Below are 20,586 nucleotides of genomic sequence, written 5' to 3'. Positions count from 1 at the left end.
TTGAATACATGATGAGCCAGGAGTTCAAAGGGATACTTAAAATGAGAAAGCCATGCCCCTCCCCCAAAAGTCCATAACACATGAATGCCCACTGAAGGTAACTAGACCCCAGCTCTTGGTTCTGAAAATATTCTGGCCAAAGTAGTTGAAAATGAATTTAATCAAGCCTTCAGAAACAAACTGAACCACACCAAGAGGAAGGAAACAGACAAATCCTGGATGTGGGACATTCCATAGAACACACTAGGATTCTTCACCAAGTCAACAACATGTGAAAGAAAAGAGTCAGGGAAGGGGGAGTGCTTTACATTAAGAGTCTCAGGAGATATAAAACCAAGTATCATGTCACATGGGGAACTTATATGAAGTTATTTCAAACACAAATGCAAAAGAAAACATTTTTAAGTAAGGAAATTTAAATTGACTGGATACTAAGGAAATGTCAATTTTATTAAAATGATAATGGCAATGTGATTATGTAAGACAATGTCCATATTCTTCAGAAATGTACGTAGGGTTGGTATAATATGTTTGGAATTTGCTTTAAAATACTACAGTAGGAAACAACACAAATTCACATAAACAGGAAAGAGAATAAACAAATGGTATAGTTATACAGAGGACTGTTATAATGCAGTTAATATGAAAGAATTCCAACAACATACAACATTATATTAGTAATATAATATAGAGTGAAAAAATTAAGTTCCAAAATGTTACACTTAACACAATACACTTAGTAAGATATACTTAACACAATACACTTGCTATAAAGTTTAAAACAATAAAAACAGAAATATAGTTTTTAGCAAATCATATAGATCAATTAAATGAGGCAAGAGTATGTGCCTTATATGTCACTTTGACATCAGGGAGCAACAGTCCTAGCTCTATCGGGTTTCCCTTGTAAGAAGGAAAGAAGATAGTGAACACTTCAGGTAGTGGAGAGGAAGGCAGGGGATGGAATTGAGGAGATGTTTAGTTAGATGCAGGTTAGTTTCAAAGCAGGACTTTGCTTTTTGTTTGGGGTGATAGGTTCCTAACTATTTCATTATTAAAGATAATTTAAAACCTGAATAAATCAAGAAGAGCCATGCAATGATTAGTGATAAATGCAATTAACTAAGGATTATGCTTTACCTAATACTGTACCCCTGGGATCAAAGGGGAAATTTTTTTTTAATTTGAGCCAAAAAACAACAAAGTAGTTTTTTTAAAAAGCAACGGTGAAGCAAGTATGACTAAATCTTAATAATTTTTAAATCTAAGTGTTAGGTATGTTGGGGGCATCCATTTAACTGTTCTGCATGTTTAAAATTTTTCATAATAAAAAGATTTTATATTAAAGACAGAAATGGCAAATTTAAAATTTGAGAGCTACAAACCAGTAATGCAATAAACTAACTCATGTTGGAAAAATACATATAACTGGAAGAAAAGAAGTAAACCACATCAGTTTCCTCTCTAATCATTCCTTTTACAGCTACAGATATAGATTTGTAAGGTGTAGCATGCCTAATGCATAATTGTCTAAACATCATTTTCTCAAATAATAAAGTATTATATAAGATATACCCTCATTTATGAGTTCAGAGTACATTTTCCCATAGAAATATGTAAGAAAAAGGTTCTAGATCAGGCCACAAAAACCTTTTTTAGCACATCATATACCCAGTATGTTTTTAACCATGAAAATAATTCTGAGATTGGAATTTAAGAAATTCTAACTATACATATCTTAAATACTTTATTAGAAAGTGCTCTCTGCTATTAGGGAGATAATGGCACTTCATAAAATAATAGGCAATCGCCCTGGCCAGTGTGGCTCAGTTGGTTGGAGTAATGTCCTATACAAGGAAAGGTCACAGGTTTAATTCTGAGTCAGGGCACATACCTAGGTTGTGAGTTCAATTCCCAGTCAGGGTGCATACAGGAGGCAACTAATCAATGTTTCTCACATCCATGCTTCTCTCTTATTCCCCCCCAAAAAAAAATTAATGAAAAAAAAAATAATAATCTAGCTACACTAATAAAAGAGAAATATGCAAATTGACCATACCTCCATGATGCCCAACAGCCAATCAGGGGTGAGTATGCAAATTAACCCAACAAAGATGGAAGATCAATTTGCACATGCAGGCACAGAGTGGCCGGGCGAGGCGGGACGCCTGCTATAAAGGGGAGGGTGGGGGGCGGAGGGAGCTACAGGAGCGGCGCTCCACCAGGAGTGAGGACTTACAGGCTCCCTGGTGGCCGGGAGTGAAGCCAGGGGAAGGAAAGCCTATTCTTGCACGAATCTTCGTGCAACAGGCCTCTAGTATATATATAAAAGCATAAGCAACTGTTACGATGGAACGACCGGTTGCTATGACACGCACTGACCACCAGGGGGCAGGCGCTCAATGTAGGAGCTTCCCCCAGCCCGCAGGCCCCAATTGTTGATGGGGCCTGCCAGCCAACCTCCTGGTCCCTCCCCCTCACCAGGCCCTAGGCTGGGATGGAGAATTGGAGGTGGGTGGCGGCAGACGCTGGCGGCGAGGGAAGGAGGAGGGGGAGGCAGGGAACTATGTGGTGGTGGTGCGTGGATGGTGAGGGAAGGAGGAGGTGGGGAGGAAGGGAACCTGATAGGCCCTGATCACCGACCAGGCCTAGGGACCCCACCCGATGGCCGAATTTCATGCACCAGGCCTCTAGTAAGCAATCAATCCCCTACCCAAGTATTTTGATCTAAAAAAAAACATTAACTGCCAGGCTTGTTTGGCTCAGTGGATAGAGTATCGGCCTTTGGACTGAAGAGTCCCAGGTTCGATTACTATCAAGGGAACATGCCTGGGTTGTGGGATTGATCTCCAGTGGGGGGGCATGAAGGAGGCAGCCGATCAATGATTCTCATCATTGATGTTTCTATCTCTCTCCCTCTCCCTTCCTCTCTGAAATCAATTAAAAAAATGTATTTGAAGACCTTGATCTTCAAATTTTGAATATTCTAAGCAAAAAACGGCAAGGGAAAAAAATAACTTTTCCACGTGACAGTAAAAGAGAAACTTTTGTTTAAAAAAAAGGGGGGGGGGGTAAAATAACCAGAATGTATATGATTAGAAACTAAACAAAACACCTTAAAAATAATAATAAACAAGAGTATTTAACTGCAGAACCTACAAAAGCCATTACTGATCAAATCAATGAGGTAAAATATATGGGTAATAAGTTAGTTGAGCATTCAGTATCAATAGCTTCTTATCCATTGAATTTATCTTACAATATAATTAAAAACTAAAGCCAAGGCCCAGCCGGCGTGGCTCAGTGTTTGAGTGTCCTCCTATGAACCAGGAGATCATGGTTCGATTCCTGGTCAGGGCACATGTCCCTGTTGCCAGTTGGATCCCCGGTGTGGGGCATGCAGAAGGCAGCCAATCAATGATTCTCTCTCATCATTGATATCTCTCTCTCTCCCTCTCCCTTTCTCTCAGAAATCAATTAAAAACAACGACAAAACTACAGCCAAGTACTGTATTTCAAGAGGTCATTATCCAAAAAACGTTAAGAAATAGGTTAAAATCAGTAAGCTCTTGTAGTTCAATTTTGTAGATGCTAGTTTCATTATGTCCATGGAAACATTTTTAAAGCAATTATAAAGAGTTATGAAAATAAAGTTTTATCTACCACTACTATTTTCCTAATCTCAGGCATTAAATCTAGAGGCATAACTTAAATGAAACAAATGCTGTCTGCATTATATGTTTAAATACAAATTCTCAATAGTAGATTTGAGCTTAAGGTGTTAGAAAGACATGTATCTCTCTTGCCCTTAACACATTTAAAACACAGTCTGGTACAAAAAGTTTCCCATCTAAACTCCAGAACAAAGTGTAAATCTGAATACTGAGCCTTTTGTTAACTACAAATAAGTTATACTGAATACAAAACAGAATACTTGCTACATGGGGTCGTTTTGGGCAATATAACCATGTTCATGAACCAAAGTGAAATGTCTATAATGAAGCCCTAGCCGGTTTGGCTCAGTGGATAGAACACTGGCCTGTGGACCAAAGGGTCCTGGGTTCGATTCTCATCAAGGGCACATACCTTGGTTGCAGGCTCCTCCCTGGCCCAGGCCCTGGTTGGGGCACATGCAAGAGGCAACCAATTGATGTGTTTCTCTCACATCAATATTTCTCTCTGTCTTTCCCTCTCTCTTTCGCTCTCTCTAAAAGATCAATAGAAAAATATCCTCAGGTGAAGATCAACAACAACAACAACAAGAAAGGTCTGTATGCAGATGCAGGAAAAAAATATCTGAGGCAATGGAAAAAATAGCCTCAGGTGAGGATTAACAGGGGGGAAAAAAAAAGAACAGATAACCAATTTCTGGACTGAAAAAAGTATTACTACAGATCCTGTAAACATTAAAGATGGGATGTTTTATGCCAATAAAATTTAAATGAAATGGATAGAGTCCTAGAAAAATGTAACTTATTGAAACTGACACAAGAAAATAGAAAATACTGGTATAAATAGCCCACTATTACCAAATATGTGAAATCTACAATGAATAACTTTCCCACAATGAAAACTCCTGGACCAGATGGCTTCAACAAACATTTAAAGAATAAATAACACAACCCACAAAATTCTTGCAGACAAGGAAAAATGGGAACTTGTTCCAATTCATTTTATGAGGCCAATATAATCCTGACACCAAGGCCTGGCATGGACATTATCAGGGAAGGAAAACTAAGTCTATCTCACTCATGAAAGCAGATACAAAAATCCTAAACAAAATATTAATAAATTGGATGCAACACTAAATAGGAATGAAAATACATCACAGCCAAGTAGCATTTACTTTAGGAGTATGAGATTGGGTTAACACAAAAAAATTAAATGTAGCAACTTCTGCTTCCAGTCAAGGTGGAACAGAGGGACTGGATTTACCCTCACCCATGAAACCACAAACAAAAAAAGAGACCACTTAACAGACAATGAACAAAGGAGCCCTGGCCGGTGTGGCTCAGTTGGTTGGGTGCCATCCCATGCACTCCCGTGCACTGAAGAGCTGCCAGTTTGAATCCCAGTCAGGGCACATGGCTCCCATGGCAGGGGTGTGCAAGTGGCAGCCAATTCATGTTTCTCTCTCTTTCCTTCTCCTCTTAAAAAAATAATTAAATCTGAAAAAAGAAAATGAACAAAGGAACCCACCAGCACTTCACAGAAGATAACCAAATGAGCTATATATCCATATACATATGTACATACATATATACACAAAAAAAAGTGCTTTACATCCTCAAACCAGAATAAGATATCCCTACATTCCTACCAGAATAACTAAAATAAAGGAGAGGGGGGAGAGAGAAAAGAATTGTGTGAAATTTTTATAAAAAATCTCTCAGAATTTCCATCAACCTTATTGATTATAATCCTTGCTTTTTAGTGGAATTAGCAGTGTTTATTTTCTTGTTTATCTAAATTTCCTAATTTGTATTTCAAAAAAACACACACTAGTATGGCTCTTATAATAAAAATTCTTTTTCACTTTTAAAAAAAGCAAAAGAAAGGCATAATAACATTCTTGGTATAATATAACTTATTTTCAGTATAATTTAAATTATAAAAAGTTTAAAATAGGAACTCTTTATTAACTTACATTTTTATGTCAAATATATCTTGCAAAAATGTTTTATGACAATGTTTTTCTACTATGATTTTATAGTTTGAAATGTTAAAAAAAACTATATGAGCCCATGCAAACATAAAATTAATCAGTTAGCACATACAGAACTGCGATGGTCAAATATTCAACACTAAGCCATTAGTACGTAAGTACTTAAAACCAAAATATCTGCCACTATGGTCTGGTGATAAAACATACAATAAGTCTATTAGACAAAAACATCTAAATGAACTTTAAAAAGCATGAAGATTATGATGCGTTTCGAGCACTAACTGCAAGAACATTTGTCAAACTCCAAATGTTAGATGACAATTTAGCAATCAGGGATGGCATTTATGTAATGTAAGCAAGCAGCATGAATGAACACATACTTTAAAGTTTTAGGTGACATTCAGCTTTAAAGGGAAGGATTCCCCCCATTACAGAGGCATTGATACACTGCCCTCTGTACCTGGCACATCCTGGGGGAGCTCAGATGCCACCTTCTTCTCTGCCATGTTGCTGCTATCATGGGTTTCTGAGAGACACCCCACGGGACTCTTCCCTTCAGAGGGACTAGTCTCTTCTGAAGAAGCATTTGTTGTGTTGTCGCCAAGATTTGCTGACTCAGAGTTACCTTTATCCCCAACTTCTGTTGGCTCTATAGTAAAATGCACAACAAAACTTTAAAGATATCCTTTAAAATTGCTTTAGGACATTATGGCCGCATTCAATCAACTGTTAAAAATGAATGATCACAAAAATATCTGCTTTTATTTGATGGCCATTTTGAAGCAATCAGATTCTGGGCTATTTTTGCAGTAGATAATCCAAAAAGTATTTAAGAATACTTAACATGCTAAGAATGTTTAAGTAATTAATATGAAAATGAACAGATTTTATCACATACAAAAGTGCATATTCTGGTATTAAAATAATGATTTTTCACCAACAAATCTCACAGGGAAATGGCACCTTATTAGAAGTAGAAATAGAGATATGAGCATAACATTATAGCAAATAGACCAATATGTAAAAGTCAGTACAATGATTATATATGTTATAAGAGGGAAGGGTATCCTAATCTCTTTAGAAACACAAAATTAAATAGTTGCTTATATAAAAGTGATCTGTTTTCATTTTGCAAAACTGGAGATTTCATAAATAACACTGATCAATTATTTTTTTTAACAAGTAATTTTTTTACCCTCAGATTTTCCTTGCTCAGGATCATCATCTGGTGTCTTGCTGTCATTGTCTTTCTCAAGAGACTGGTCTTCAAACTCCTCTCTACTTTTCTCAGCATCTTTGGAGTTATTCTCAGTCTCACTGTTGTCCTTTTCTATTTCTTCTGGATTTTTAACAATATCGATCTCTCCCTTTTTTGCTCTTATGGATTCCAAAATTTCTTCTAGAATAAAAACAAAAAACTTTGTTTCCATATATACCAAATATAAAAGTACTACAAATGCCACTTAAGAGTTTCAATTCAAGTGTTTAAAGTTAAATCTTTTAAAAGCATTACAACTATGAAATAAGGATCAAGAGCATCAATAAAATTTCAATATTTAAAGAACTCAACCAATTTGGTTATCTTCACTTCTAGAAAATACATGTTAATTTAGGTTCTACTTTTTATTTATTTTTATTTTAATAAATTGAAACTTGATTATAGATTACTGTCATATTCTCTGACATATGAGAAAAACTGTTAGCTGACACAGACACACAGTTTGGGCAACGTGGTACAGTGATCAAAAACCTAGAGGTCCCATGACCTAGTACAGATCTGACTTGAATTAGCTGTGTGACCCTGGGCAAGCTACTTAACCTTCAGTCCTCCACTATAAAATGAGAAGAGGCCTATTTAGAAACCACATTTCTCCCCTGAAGTCCCATAACTGTTCTGAAAAAATAAAAATAAAATAAAAAAATCATTAAACCCCTAAGGGCTCTAATCCTCTTTTTACTTGGGCAGTAGTTGAATAATTTGGGGAATATTAGTAATGACCAGGGCAAAATACAAAACTTCAAAAAATGCATAGCATCCCTAATTTATGTCGGATGAACAAGGTTCTCCTGGGAAAATGAAATATAGAGAATTCAGGTAAAATATACACATTTGGCCTGGCCCGCATGGCTCAGTGGTTGAGCATCGACCTATGAACCAGAAGGTCACGGTTCAATTCCTGGTCAGGGCACATGCCCGGGTTGCGGGCTCAATCCCCAGTGTGGGACACATAGGAGGCAGCCGATCAATGATTCTCTCGGATCACTGATGTTTCTCTCTCTCTCCCTTCCTCTCTGAAATCAACAAAAATATATTTTAAAATATATATACACACATTTGAAATTTGAAATTTTCAAATTTTGTAGTGATTTCATTCCAAGAGTTTATGTTAAATTTAACAAAAAGTAAAATGAGAAAATTTCTCTCTCACCATTAGCTGCCGCCAGAAAGGATTTATTACTACCCCTAGCCTTATTGGTCAAGTCTTCAGTTATGTCCATGTGCCGGTGGATTTCTTCACGCATTTCTTCCAGAATTTTGCAGAGTTCTGCTTCCCAGTAATCTTTGTCTAGACAGTCAATTAATTCTGCAAGCTGGACCTTTGTACTGTAGTACCAAATTTTCTTTTCATTTTCATTTTCTGTATCTTCTTCTCTGTTTAAAAAAAAAAAAGCACTTCCTATATTAGACATACTGGCACTTATCTGACAACTTCACCTATTCAATGAAAATTAAAATATGTGCCCTAGCTGGTTTGGCTCAGTGGATAGTGTTGGCCTGCGGACTGAAGGGTCCCAGGTTCGATTCCGTTCAAGGGTACATGTCTGGGTTGCGGGCTCAATCCCCAGTGGGGGGTGTGCAGGAGGCAACCAATCTGTGATTCTCTCTCATCATTGATGTTTCTATCTCTCTCTCCCTCTCCCTTCCTCTCTGAAATCAATAAAAATATATTTTTAAAAAAAGAAAATTAAAATATCTGGCACAAAGTTTGTGCACTAAAGCTCAATATATTTGCTCTCAAGAGATCCCCTCAAGTCTTATTCTAACTCAAGTTTTTCTTATTTTATGTCAGCAAACTCTAGTTATTTTGATTTCCAGCCCACCGCAGCTTAGGACAAAAAGAATTTGAGTAGTAGAGGGGAGAGGTATTAGTACAACAGCAAAGTAGGATATATCTAAAAGCATGACAGAGAAACAGGATCTCAAAATTCAGAACCTGTGAATACTTGATTGGTTATACTTCAATCAACTTTAAGGTTAAGATCATCGCTATAACAATATGATGAGCAGAATTTTAACCAGAAATATTTAAACTCTGCACATGGCAGGTACAAAGCAGGTCCACTTTACAATGTAATTTAGAAGCATTTCCATCAAAATGATGAAATGGTCTGCTAAATTCTGGTCCTTGAAGGAATCATCCCAAGAGAGCAATGATGTCTCATCACTCTTTTCTTATGGACAAAGCTCAAACTGGAGAGAAGAGGAGCAGCTAGTTACCTTTCCTGTTTAAATCTTTTTCAAGGTCCCATTCACTTGTAACAGAGACAGAAACTTCAACAGGGATAGTCACTAACTAAAAACCGGCAAATTAATTAATATTAGTACCAGACTTAGAAAAACATATATGATGGTATTTCTTCTCTCATTCGAAAGAAATTCAGGAGTGCATGTGAGGTACTTGATGAAAAAGAATCCAACTTTGCTGTCTACTCAAAGGCAAATTTGTGGAGTTGAAAGAACTGGGCTTTGAGAGATCTGGCTTTAAATGCGCTCAGTCACTTATGAAATATGTGAACATGGATAAGACACAACCTCTCAGAGCCTCTGAGGCATTTTCTTTACTATACAGTACCCATTTCAAGGCTACTGTAACAATAAAAAATATGATAATAAGGCTTCCACTGTAGTGCCTGGACACATTATTAGTGATCAATAAATATAAAATATTATTACTATTAAGGTAGTAAATAAATAAAAATTTAGCAGAATTTCAAGACTTAATCATTAAGGCATTCTGAAGAAAGGAAGGATATAGTAAATCATGGATAAATAGAAGGCTACCAAAATTATTTTAAAATTTTTTAAATTTTAAATGAGAAATTTTAAAAAGATTAATAAATGGTTCCTTTAGTATCTAGCTTTGATTTTTCAAATCAGCATCTGCTGGCATATGAGGTTAGTATATTTATGTTGGAAACTTTTTACAACAATTCCTGAAGATCTTATTTTTTAAATCTGCTCTAAATTTCACTCTATAATGGGTATTTCTACTAACTTTTTATGACTGAACAATGACAATAATCTTATTCCAATTTACAATGTTAAAATGTCAGAGTTCTCTAATCAAAAATATTAATAAACAGCTTTCAAACAGCAATACCAAATCAAAAATCCAATTAAGTGATAATATCAAATCAGAAAATACTTAGTGAGCTTTGACTTAGCATAAGAGTTATAGCATTGCCTGATCCTTTATTTTCTAAAATATCAATCTTAAGGATTTTCCCTATTATAAAGACAGTGAATTCTTTCCATAATTTTTGCTTTTCTCTCTTTATTCAGAAATATCAACACATTTCGGTGGAACCAAAAAAAAAATTCTACGTAAAAATGTTTTTGGGCCGGGTTGGTGAGGCTCAGTGGTTGAGCGTTGACCTTTGCACCCGAGGTCACCAATCAGAGCACATGCCTGTGTTGCAGGCTCAATCCCCAGCAGGGGAGCATGCAGGAGGCAGCCAATCAATTTTGATGTCTCTCTCTCTCATCAATGTTTCCATCTCTCTCCCTAAAAAAATCAATAAAAACATATAAAAATGTTTTTGGGGTAGAAAATATAATTTATCATAAGATATCAATATTAAAATGAGATAGTATGAAGGCCTGACCAGATAGCACAGTTGATTAGAACATCATCCCCGATATGCCAAGGTTTCAGGTTCCATCCCTAGTCAGGGCACATATAAGAATCAACCAATGAATGCATACATAAGCGGAACAAGTCAATGTTTCTCTCTCTCTCCCTTCCTCTCTCTAAAAATCAAACAATAAACTTAAAAAAATTTTTAAATGAAATGCTATGAAAATAAGTTTAATTAAATGGAGATTCTGTCCATTTTTTTCAAGCAATTCAGAGTCTATGGAAAGGGTCCCTAACTGCTGAGTGGCTTAGTCCATGCTGGCATCTGCAGAATTTCCATTTGAACAAAGAACACTTACTTATAATTTTAATCTTCATCTTAGCATCGAACTCACTACTTCATATAGTAGTCTGTTTCACAATGGAATTGCTCTTTTAGAAAGGTTCTCTTTATAATGAGACTAGAGGCCTGGTGCATGAAAATTCATGCACTGGAGGGGAGTCCCTCAGCCCAGCCTGCCCCCTCTCACAGTCCAAGAGCCCTCAGGGGAGGGAGGTGACCCAGAGATCAGGGGAAGGCGACACCCCCATCACACCTCTGCTGCTGCCACTACCTGCAGCACAAGCCTCCACCTGCCCTTGGTTACCTGAGCCTCAGGCGGCCCTGGGTGGCTGGGCAGCCGTCATCCGAGGCTTGCCTGCACCTAAGGCTTGCCTGCGCCTCCGGCCAGCCCTGGGCAGCTGAGGGGACTGGGGGACTCCGGTGGCAGGTGCACGGAGCAGCCAGACCCGCTCGGGGGTGGGCCTGGCTGTGCCGCACGCCTGCCACCCCGGCGGGGCTGAGAGGACTGGGCGTCGCCATCTTGTGGCTATGGGCACCACCATCTTTGAGGGCATGGCAGTCAATTAGCATATTCCCTCCTCATTGGCTGTGGGTGCCGCCATATTTGTGAGGGTGTGCCGGTCAATTAGCATATTCCCACTTTATTAGATAAGATGATGCAAACCTAATGTATCCACCAATTAGTCCTGGTTCTACCTGCTAGAAATTAAGTTAAGTAAATGTAACACGTCCTCTACACACATAGTCTTTTGAATCTTTTACAACATCTATAATTTTACCTTTTTTTTCTTTTCAGGCCAAATTTGCTTCAATATTTAAATCATTCCTCATATAACATGTTTTCCAGTCATTACCCTAATATTCTTCCCCTAAATGTACAGTTTGTCAATGTCCCTCTAAAAATGTGCCACACAAGAACTATTTTTTTATTCTGCTCATCAAAGATGATACATAACACTGGCAATTTTTTTCTTCTTTTTTTAAAAATATTTTTTTATTGATTTCAGAGAGGAAGGGAGAGGGAGAGAAAGATAGAAACATCAATGATGAAAGAGAATCACTGATCGGCTGCCTCTTTCACAGCCCCTACTGAAGATTGAACCCGCTACCTGGGCATGTCTCCTCAACAAGAAAACTTGTTTTAATACTTATGTAAATTGTGTAAATGTGCCTAGGTTCATAAATATTAAAATAAGTTTTCTTTGAAAGCATTAGCAGTTATTATCATTCTGTTTTGCTGCTTTATGCTTTTAAAGAATTTGTCCCTCTACATCAGTGGTTCTCAACCTTTTTAATGCCGCAACCCTTTAATACAGTTCCTCATGTTGTGGTGACCCCCAACCATAAAATTATTTTCGTTGCTACTTCATAACTGTAGTTTTGCTACTGTCATGAATCGTAATGTAAATATCTGTGTTTTCCGATGGTGTTAGGTGACCCTGCTAGCGGTTCTCAACCTGTGGGTTGTGACTCACAGGTTGAGAACCTCTGCTGTAGAGCCTAAGACCATCGGAAAACACAGATATTTACATTACGATTCATTAACAGTAGCAAAATTACAGTTATGAAGTAGCAACGAAAATAATTTTATGGTTGGGGGTCACCACAACATGAGGAACTGTATTAAAGGGTCGCGGCATTAAAAAGGTTGAGAACCATTGCTCTACATGTAGCTTCAAGAAGAAAAAATATTGTCAGTGTTAAGTATCATCTTTGATGAGCAGAATAAAAACAAATAGTTCTTGTGTGCCACATTAAGTGACAACAGCAGCTTTCCTATATAAATATACATTGTTTTGTATGTATATTTGATTTTGGGGTTAAAATGTGGTTTCTACGGAAGTTCTGTCCCTACAATGTTCTTTGTGTACACCCAAACTGACCTGGCTTCCCTACACAGACACTAATCAGCACAAAGAGCTCACTGGATGGCAGGAAAGGATGGTTGGGATGAAAACCTTTGCCAAAAAATTATATTTATAAGCAAACATACATATGTCTACATTTTAAAGTTTGTTTGGTTTTGTTTTTTTTTACTCTGGCAAGGTAAGAGGTTAATAACTAACATTAAGTTTTAGTTTCCTTTCTAAACAAACCCATAGAAACTAAGAAATTCGTGTCCACTTGAAACCTTAGAATGTGACCTTATTTGGAAATAGGGTCTTGGAAGTCATAATTAGCTAAGGATCTCTGGACTTAATGTAAGCCCTAAATCCAATGCCTGGTGTCCTTATAAGAGAGACAGAGAGAGAGGGTGATGTGAAGATAACAGGCAGAGATTCAAGTGATGCTTCTGTCTATAAGCCAAGAAACATCAGGGATTGCCAGCACCCCACCAGAAGCTAGGAGAGCGGCACAAACAATATAGGACAAAAGACTATTCTCAGGTTTCTAGCTTGAGCAGCTGCTATGATGGTGATCCCATTTACTAAGATGGGAACACTGAATGAAGGGGTGTGAGGGGGTGATTACATTTTAGACATGTTATGTTTGAGGTGCCTGTGTGAACATGTCCAGAAGGCTGCTGGACATATAGAACTGGACATGGGCAGAAGGGTAATCGATATAGGTTTCATGGCAGCTAAGCCAACAAGTAAATAGGTGGCTTACAGCTAGAATGAGGAGATGCAGACAGAAAGCTGTGTAGGTTAAAAAGCATAATTTAGGCCCTAACCGGTTTGGCTCAGTGGATAGAGCGTCAGCCTGCGGACTGGAGGGTCCCAGGTTCGATTCCAGTCAAGGGCATGTACCTTGGTTGCGGCACATCCCCAGTAGGGAGTGTGCAAGAGGCACCTGAATCGATGTTTCTCTCTCATCAATGTTTCTAACTCTCTATACCTCTCCTTTCCTCTCTGTAAAAAAATCAATAAAATATTTTTTAAAAAGCATAATTTAGTTTATTTGGCAAATGAAAAAATACAGTTTTTAAATGCTGTGTTCAAGGTAATTTTATTCATAATGGAGAGTGACAGGAAAAGGTCAATTTCCCTAATTTTGCAATTACTATTTTACTGACAGTCCCAATTTCAGAGCAAATGATTGATAGGATGAAAGCAATAGTTAAGAAAGACTGGCTCTCCCATATTGGATTAAAATCAATCTCAACATTGTTTACCCAACATCTTGGATCCTCAGGTAGACTAAAAAGAACCTTTCTTTTATTTTATGCTTCACTAACCTATACCAAAAAAACACTCGTATTTTAAAGAAATATTAAATTATTAAAAGCAATAATGGAAAAACAATTTTTACAAACTACTAGCAATATAATTAAAACTTGTTCACTGCCCCAGACTTTATTTTAGACATGCCCCCCATTAGACATGATTCATCATCATTTTCAACTTCTGGGCTGCCAGGGAGTGGATACACCAAATCTCTACATACTGTGATCTGAGCAGTATACTAGTACGTATATGGCTTCAAAACTTTCACCAGGAGTACACATACAATCTACCACAAGATGGCACTTAAACTGATAGTGTTTTAATTTCACTTTAAAAAGATGTAAAATCTTTCAGATTGGCCCAAGTTATTGACAAGTAAATTAATTATCACTAACAATGACATTTAAAGTTTCGTATTTGACTTTACAAAGAATCAAGTATCAAAACATGAAAAAAGATACCCTTATTTGTCTGAAATCTTCATTAAGTTTCGTGTATTTTATTATGCATTTAGAAAAGCAATTTGAGGAATTATTATTTAACCTTTCAAAGCAAATGCATTTAAATAAACAGTTTCATTGCCGAACATATAACTTATGTTTTAATCTAACTTTAAGAATTTCAATTTAGAAAAATAGATTTCATTACTAATGTAGCACAAATCCATGCTTAGGTGCTTCAAAGGTAACGTCTTAAGTCCTCTGACTCATGTAATTTCAATAGTTTGCACTTATTTACCTACATTCAAAAAAGTTCTCTCCTGCTTGCCTGAATGTTGGCTTTATATACTGATACAGATTTATCAGGAAACAAAATAATTTTGGAATGTCACTTAAGTTATTTTATATTTTCTAAAAATGCCTTTGTCTCAAAATTTTAAAGATCTCAGAAATACCCAGCCCATGTATTAGCAAAAACTATTATACTATCTCCTTCCCGCCCCAGGCCACCCCCAGTTATAAGCATTGATTTTAATAGCTCAATCAAGGTGAGTTGCAGACTTCTCAAGATGATGGCTTGGAAACTATGCTACAGTATAAAATTTGTTATTGAAAATATTTTTATAAACAGTTTCTGAAAAATAATTCCAGCCCTGGCAGGGTAGCTCAGTTAGCAAAGCATCGCTCTGCTCCACCAAGGTTTCAGGTTCAATCCCCAGTCAGGGCGCATACAAGGAACAACAAACCAATGTTTCTCTTTCTCTGTCTCCCTAAAATCAATTTTTAAAAATATTCCAGGTCCTACTTTCTAACAGTCAAATCCTAGGGCAAGTTACTTAACTTTTCTGAGCTTTAGTCCCTTCATCTACAAAATGCAGACAATCCTGGCTGGTGTGGTACAGTGGTGGAGCATCAACCCATGAACCAAGAGATTATCGGTTAGATTCCCGATCAGGCCACATGCTCAGGTTGTGGGCTAAATCCCCAGTAGGGGGCATACAGGAAGCAGCCGGCTGATGTTTCTATCTTCCTCTCCCTTCCTCTCTCTAAAAAAATAATAAAAACGTACTTATTTTTAAAATGCAGACAAAAAGAGTACCTACATTATTGGGTTCTTATAAGGATTAATGAAAAAATGTATATAAAATGCTTATAACACTGTCAGGCACACAATAAATGCTACTAGTTACACATTGGTCTAAACCAGGGGTGGGCACACTTTTTGACTCAAGGGCCACAATGGGTTCTTAAACTGGACCAGAGGGCCGGAACAAAAGCATGGATGGAGTGTTTGTGTGAACTAATATAAATTCAAAGTAAAGGAGTGGAGGGGAGAGCAAGAGAACCCTCCGCTCTTTCGGCTCTGCGGGCCGGATAGAACAGCCGAACAGGCCGGATCCGGCCCGCGGGCCGTAGTTTGCCCACGGCTGGTCTAAACCCTAAAACCAAGACCTAGACCACTGATTATTGCATAGTAAGCCCTACAGATGTCATGCTCCAAGTAGAAAATGCCTCTCTGGGCCATCTGACCAGCTCAAGAGGAACTAAAGACAGCGACATGAAACAGTAAAGCTCAAAATTGATAAGGCCTACCAACTTGCTCAGAGCTTCCAACCACTGATATAATCCAAAATGTTAATCAGGGGCAAAAAATTAAGGATTAATAAACATCAGAAGATGGAAGAGACCAAAACAAGTATCAAAAAGAAGCATCTTAGCCCTAACCGGTTTGGCTCAGTGGATAGAGCGTTGGCCTGAGGACTGAAGGGTCCCAGGTTCGATTCCGGTCAAGGGCATGTACCTTGGTTGCGGGCACATACCCAGTAGGGAGTGTGCAGGAGGCAGCTGATCGATGTTTCTCTCTCATCGATGTTTCTGACTCTCTATCCCTCTCCCTTCCTCTCTGTAAAAAATCAATAAAATATATTTAAAAAAAAAAAAAAAGAAGAAGAAGCATCTTAGTACTGACCAGTGGTCGGCAAACTCATTAGTCAACAGAGTGGCAAACCGCGGCTCGCGAGCTGCAGTTTGCCAACCACTGGGCTAGAGCATCATCCCATACACCAAAAGGTTACGGTTCAATCCCTGGTCCTGGAGCATACAGGAGGCAATTGATAAATGTTGTTCTCTCACATCGATGCTTCCCTCTCTCTCTTCCTCGCCCTTCCTCTCTTTCTAAAATCAATAAAAACATTAAAAAAAAACAAACTTTAGAAGCTGAGCCCTGGCCGGTGTGGCTCAGTTGGTTGGGCGTCATCCTGTGTACTAAAAGGTTGCTGGTTCAATTCCCAGTCAGGGCATAGGCCCAGGTTGCGGGCTCAATCCCAGGAAGGAGGTGTGCAGGAGGCAGCTGATAGATGTTTCCATCTCACATCGATGTTTCTCTTTGCCTCTCCCTTCCTCTCTAAAAATCAATTTTTTAAAAATCTTAAAAAAATAAATAACTTTAGAAGCTGTACATATGAAGTAGCCCATTCCCTCTGACCAAATTTCCACAGGTTGTCCAGAACCAAGTCCACACTACAACCTGCCCAACACCCGGATCTCCCAGACTGCCTCCTGACCTGCTGGAAAGAGGCTCCTGAAAACGCTCAGGAAAGCAGAAGCCAGGAATACACCCTGAGTCTGCTGGGCCTATCTTCTGGGAGACTGCAACCATTAACGGACTAAGGCAAAACTGATCTTTCCTTAGACTACTGGTTTGTTCTTGCTGCTTCATATACACAGACATAGTAAAACTAAAAAAGACTCAAGAAAATCCTAACACCACACACAGTGAGAATGGAGATTACCTCAGGGTGGGCTGAAGGGAATATAATCCGGGAAAGGCCCATAGTGGCAATCTGTTTAGTAACCTATTTCCTATCCTAGGCTTTGAAAACAATTACATATTTTGCTATTTTTAATACTCTTCTTTCTTTACAACTTTAAAAACTGTTTTTGTTTTGTTTTGTTTAATCCTCACCTGAGGAGTGAGGATATTTTTTCCATTAATATTTAGAGAGAGTGGAAGGGAAGAGGGAGAGGGAGAGAGACAGAGAGGAGAGAAACATCCATATGAGAGATATACATGGATTGGTTACCTTTCACACTGGGGGCAGGGATCAAACCTGCAACCCAGGTGTGTGCCCTTGATTGGAATGGGACCCTCGACCATCCAGTGCTGCGCAGGCCAACACTCTAACCACTGGGCCAGCCAAGGCTAAAAACTATTTTAATGTGCATATTTCTTCAAGTCAAAAATTATTTAACTATACAACTGATCGTTAAATCACAAAGATTTAGAATACATCAGCAGCACAGTTCTGCTACATCATGAAGGAAACAGGCTTGATTTTAAATACATACAAAAATCAAGACCAGATAATAGGGCAGGGAAGATGTGGGGAGGGGGTGGGAGTGGGGTGAAGGGGGTTGATGGGGGTTAAAAAAAAAAGGAGACATCTGTAATACTTTCAACAATAAACATAATTTTTTTAAATGAAAGGATCAAATATTATTAAAAGAAGTTATCATTACTAACCTGAAAAAAAAATCAAGGCCAGATTTACTTACATTATGAGTCTTCGGTTTAAGAACCAGTATTTCCTCCGACTTCTGTCATATCCAATAGGTTCATGACGAATATATGGTTTGTTTTTTTGGATTTCAGCAACACAGTCAGTCACTCCAGGCACCTTATGTGCTACACAGACTTCACACTGCCATTCATCCTCTGGCACCTCCTCAAGAGGTGGTTTCACGCATTCCAAATGGTATACTGCTGAACATGTCTCACAGCAAAGCAAATCCCCAAGTTTGTGACAAACCCTACAATGGTCATCATACTGAATCACCCCTTCAGACATCAATTCCTCACGAGCAATATTTGTGGTAAGAAACTGATCGACTAAGAACTGCAGAACTTTGATTTTGTTCTCTACTGGTCCATAAGGATAGTCCTCTGCTTCTTGGTAAGGAAGCACATGATGGTACTCCTTATCACTCTCACAGTACACCCGCAGCACCTCCGGCCACGTCATTCCATCTATGAAATAGAGCGTGGAATTAACGCTATCTTTCAGATCAGCAGGTCCAAAGGTAGTATTGGAAGTGTCTTCTTCACGCAAAACTGCTTTCAAAAGCACAACGTGCATCTCTGCCATAAGTGTACACTGCTCTTGACTCACTAAAGCTGCGCAGAAGTCCTCAAAGCGAAAAGGAGATAACCTTAAAACAGTGCCAAAGTTCCGCAGTACCTCATAAATGGCAATAACATTCATTATATGCTCATTAGGCACCATTAAATCCTCAGAGGACTTGGGGAATTCAAGGGGTGGGATGTCTTTTTCTTCCAATATTGGAGAACGAGGCCGATGTACTCTTGGTTTTCTCCTACCTGTAAATAAAGAAAAGGTATAATTAAAAATCAATATACCATTTCTACAAACTAAAGGTTTTCCAATTTTTCCTGTTTGGATATATACCTCAAAAATTATATAAGTATACTTCTATTTTTCTAATAACTATCAAGTTAAAATAACACCAAGAAGCAATGATTTAGTTCTAATTTTTAAATCTATAGAAAATCTAAATTCTGAAACTAGATCATCTTCTTATAACATATCCAAGTATAAACTAAAATGGATTAAAGACCTAAATGTAAGAACTGGAACCATAGAACTGAATGAAAATATAGGCAATAAACTCTCTGACTTTGGTCTTACTAATATTTTTTCTGCTATAGCTACCTAGGCAAGGGAAATGAAAGGAAAAATAAACAAATGGGACTACATCATATTTAAAAGGTTTTGCTTAGCAAAGAAAACCATCAACAAAATGAAAAGACAACCTACCAATTGTGAGAACATATTTGCCAATGATACATCCGATAAGGGATCAATATCTAAAATTCATAAAGAACTCATACAACTTTACACCAAAAACAATCTAATTAAAAAATGGGCAATCTTGGGAAAAATGTAGAACAACAGAAACACCAGTGGGACTGTAAACTGGTACCACCTCTTCATAGAGCAATTTAGTAATAGGTTATAGTTGTGTATATAACACTGAGAGAGCAGTCTGCAAACTTTTAAAAAAAATTTTTTTTAATATATTTTATTGATTTTTTACAGAGAGGAAGGGAGAGGGATAGAGAGCTAGAAACATCGATCAGCTGCCTCCTGCACACCTCCCACTGGGATGTGCCCGCAACTCAGGTACATGCCCTTGACCGGAATCAAACCCGGGACCCTTCAGTCCGCAGGCCGACGCTCTATCCACTGAGCCAAACCGGTTTCGGCAGTCTGCAAACTTTTTACCCATGAACATTCCTTAAAAGTAAGGAATACATTTTACATCTCAATCCAGTACACACATATCCCAAAACAGAAGTTGTACAAAACTAGTTTTTCTATATGTCATACTATCTTCTATCCTATTCTAATACCTTCTCGTATTCTCTTTCTGCTTTTAAAACGTGCAGTCCACAATTTGAATAACATTTCTCTAGAGAAGTTTTCATCATATATGCAGAACATTCAATATTGTTTATAAAAGCAAACAGTCACCATGGCCAGTGTGGCTCAGCTGATTGGAGTATCCCCCCGTGCACCAAAGGTGACAGGTTCGATTCCTGGTCAGGGCACATAACCAAGTTTCCATTTCCCAGGTTGGGGCATGTGGGAGGCAATGCTTCTCTCTCTCACACACATTGCTATTTCTCTCTTTTTCTCTTTCCTTTCCTCTCTCTGAATTCAATATAAAAATACAAAAATTATAAACAAATAAATTCATTAATTAAAAGCAAACAGTCAATCAAGCTGAAAACAATCAAATGTACAACAGGACAATGGTTAAATTGTGGAACATTCATTTGACAGAATTCTAAAAAGCAATCTTGACTAATTAAGGCTACATATGTCAGCATGGATTGATCTTAAAAACACCATGAAACACTGCCCTAGCTGATTTGGCTTAGTGGATAGAGCATCAGCCTGAGGACTGAAGGATCCCAGGTTCGATTCCGGTCAAGGGCCCATGCCTGGGTTGCTGGCTCGATTCCCAGTGGGGGGCATGCACAAGGCAGCTAATCAATGATTCTCTCTCATCACTGATGTTTCTCTCTCTC

At 38.0% G+C, this 20,586-nt stretch overlaps 1 protein-coding gene across 1 annotated transcript in view; it reads right to left on the bottom strand.

The window, feature by feature from the left end:
- The window catches only part of BPTF (bromodomain PHD finger transcription factor), a 114,754-nt gene that overhangs the window by 76,435 nt on the left and 17,733 nt on the right, over positions 1-20,586 (bottom strand). The window contains 4 exon segments of the mRNA XM_080681331.1: positions 6,126-6,314; positions 6,861-7,064; positions 8,095-8,318; positions 18,030-18,852. Coding sequence (XP_080537457.1) covers positions 6,126-6,314; positions 6,861-7,064; positions 8,095-8,318; positions 18,030-18,852 — 1,440 coding nt within the window.

The sequence above is a fragment of the Plecotus auritus genome (genome assembly GCF_963455305.1).
Source record: "Plecotus auritus genome assembly, chromosome: 7".
NCBI lineage: Eukaryota > Metazoa > Chordata > Mammalia > Chiroptera > Vespertilionidae > Plecotus > Plecotus auritus.
This window is presented reverse-complemented; position numbering and strand designations above follow the sequence as displayed.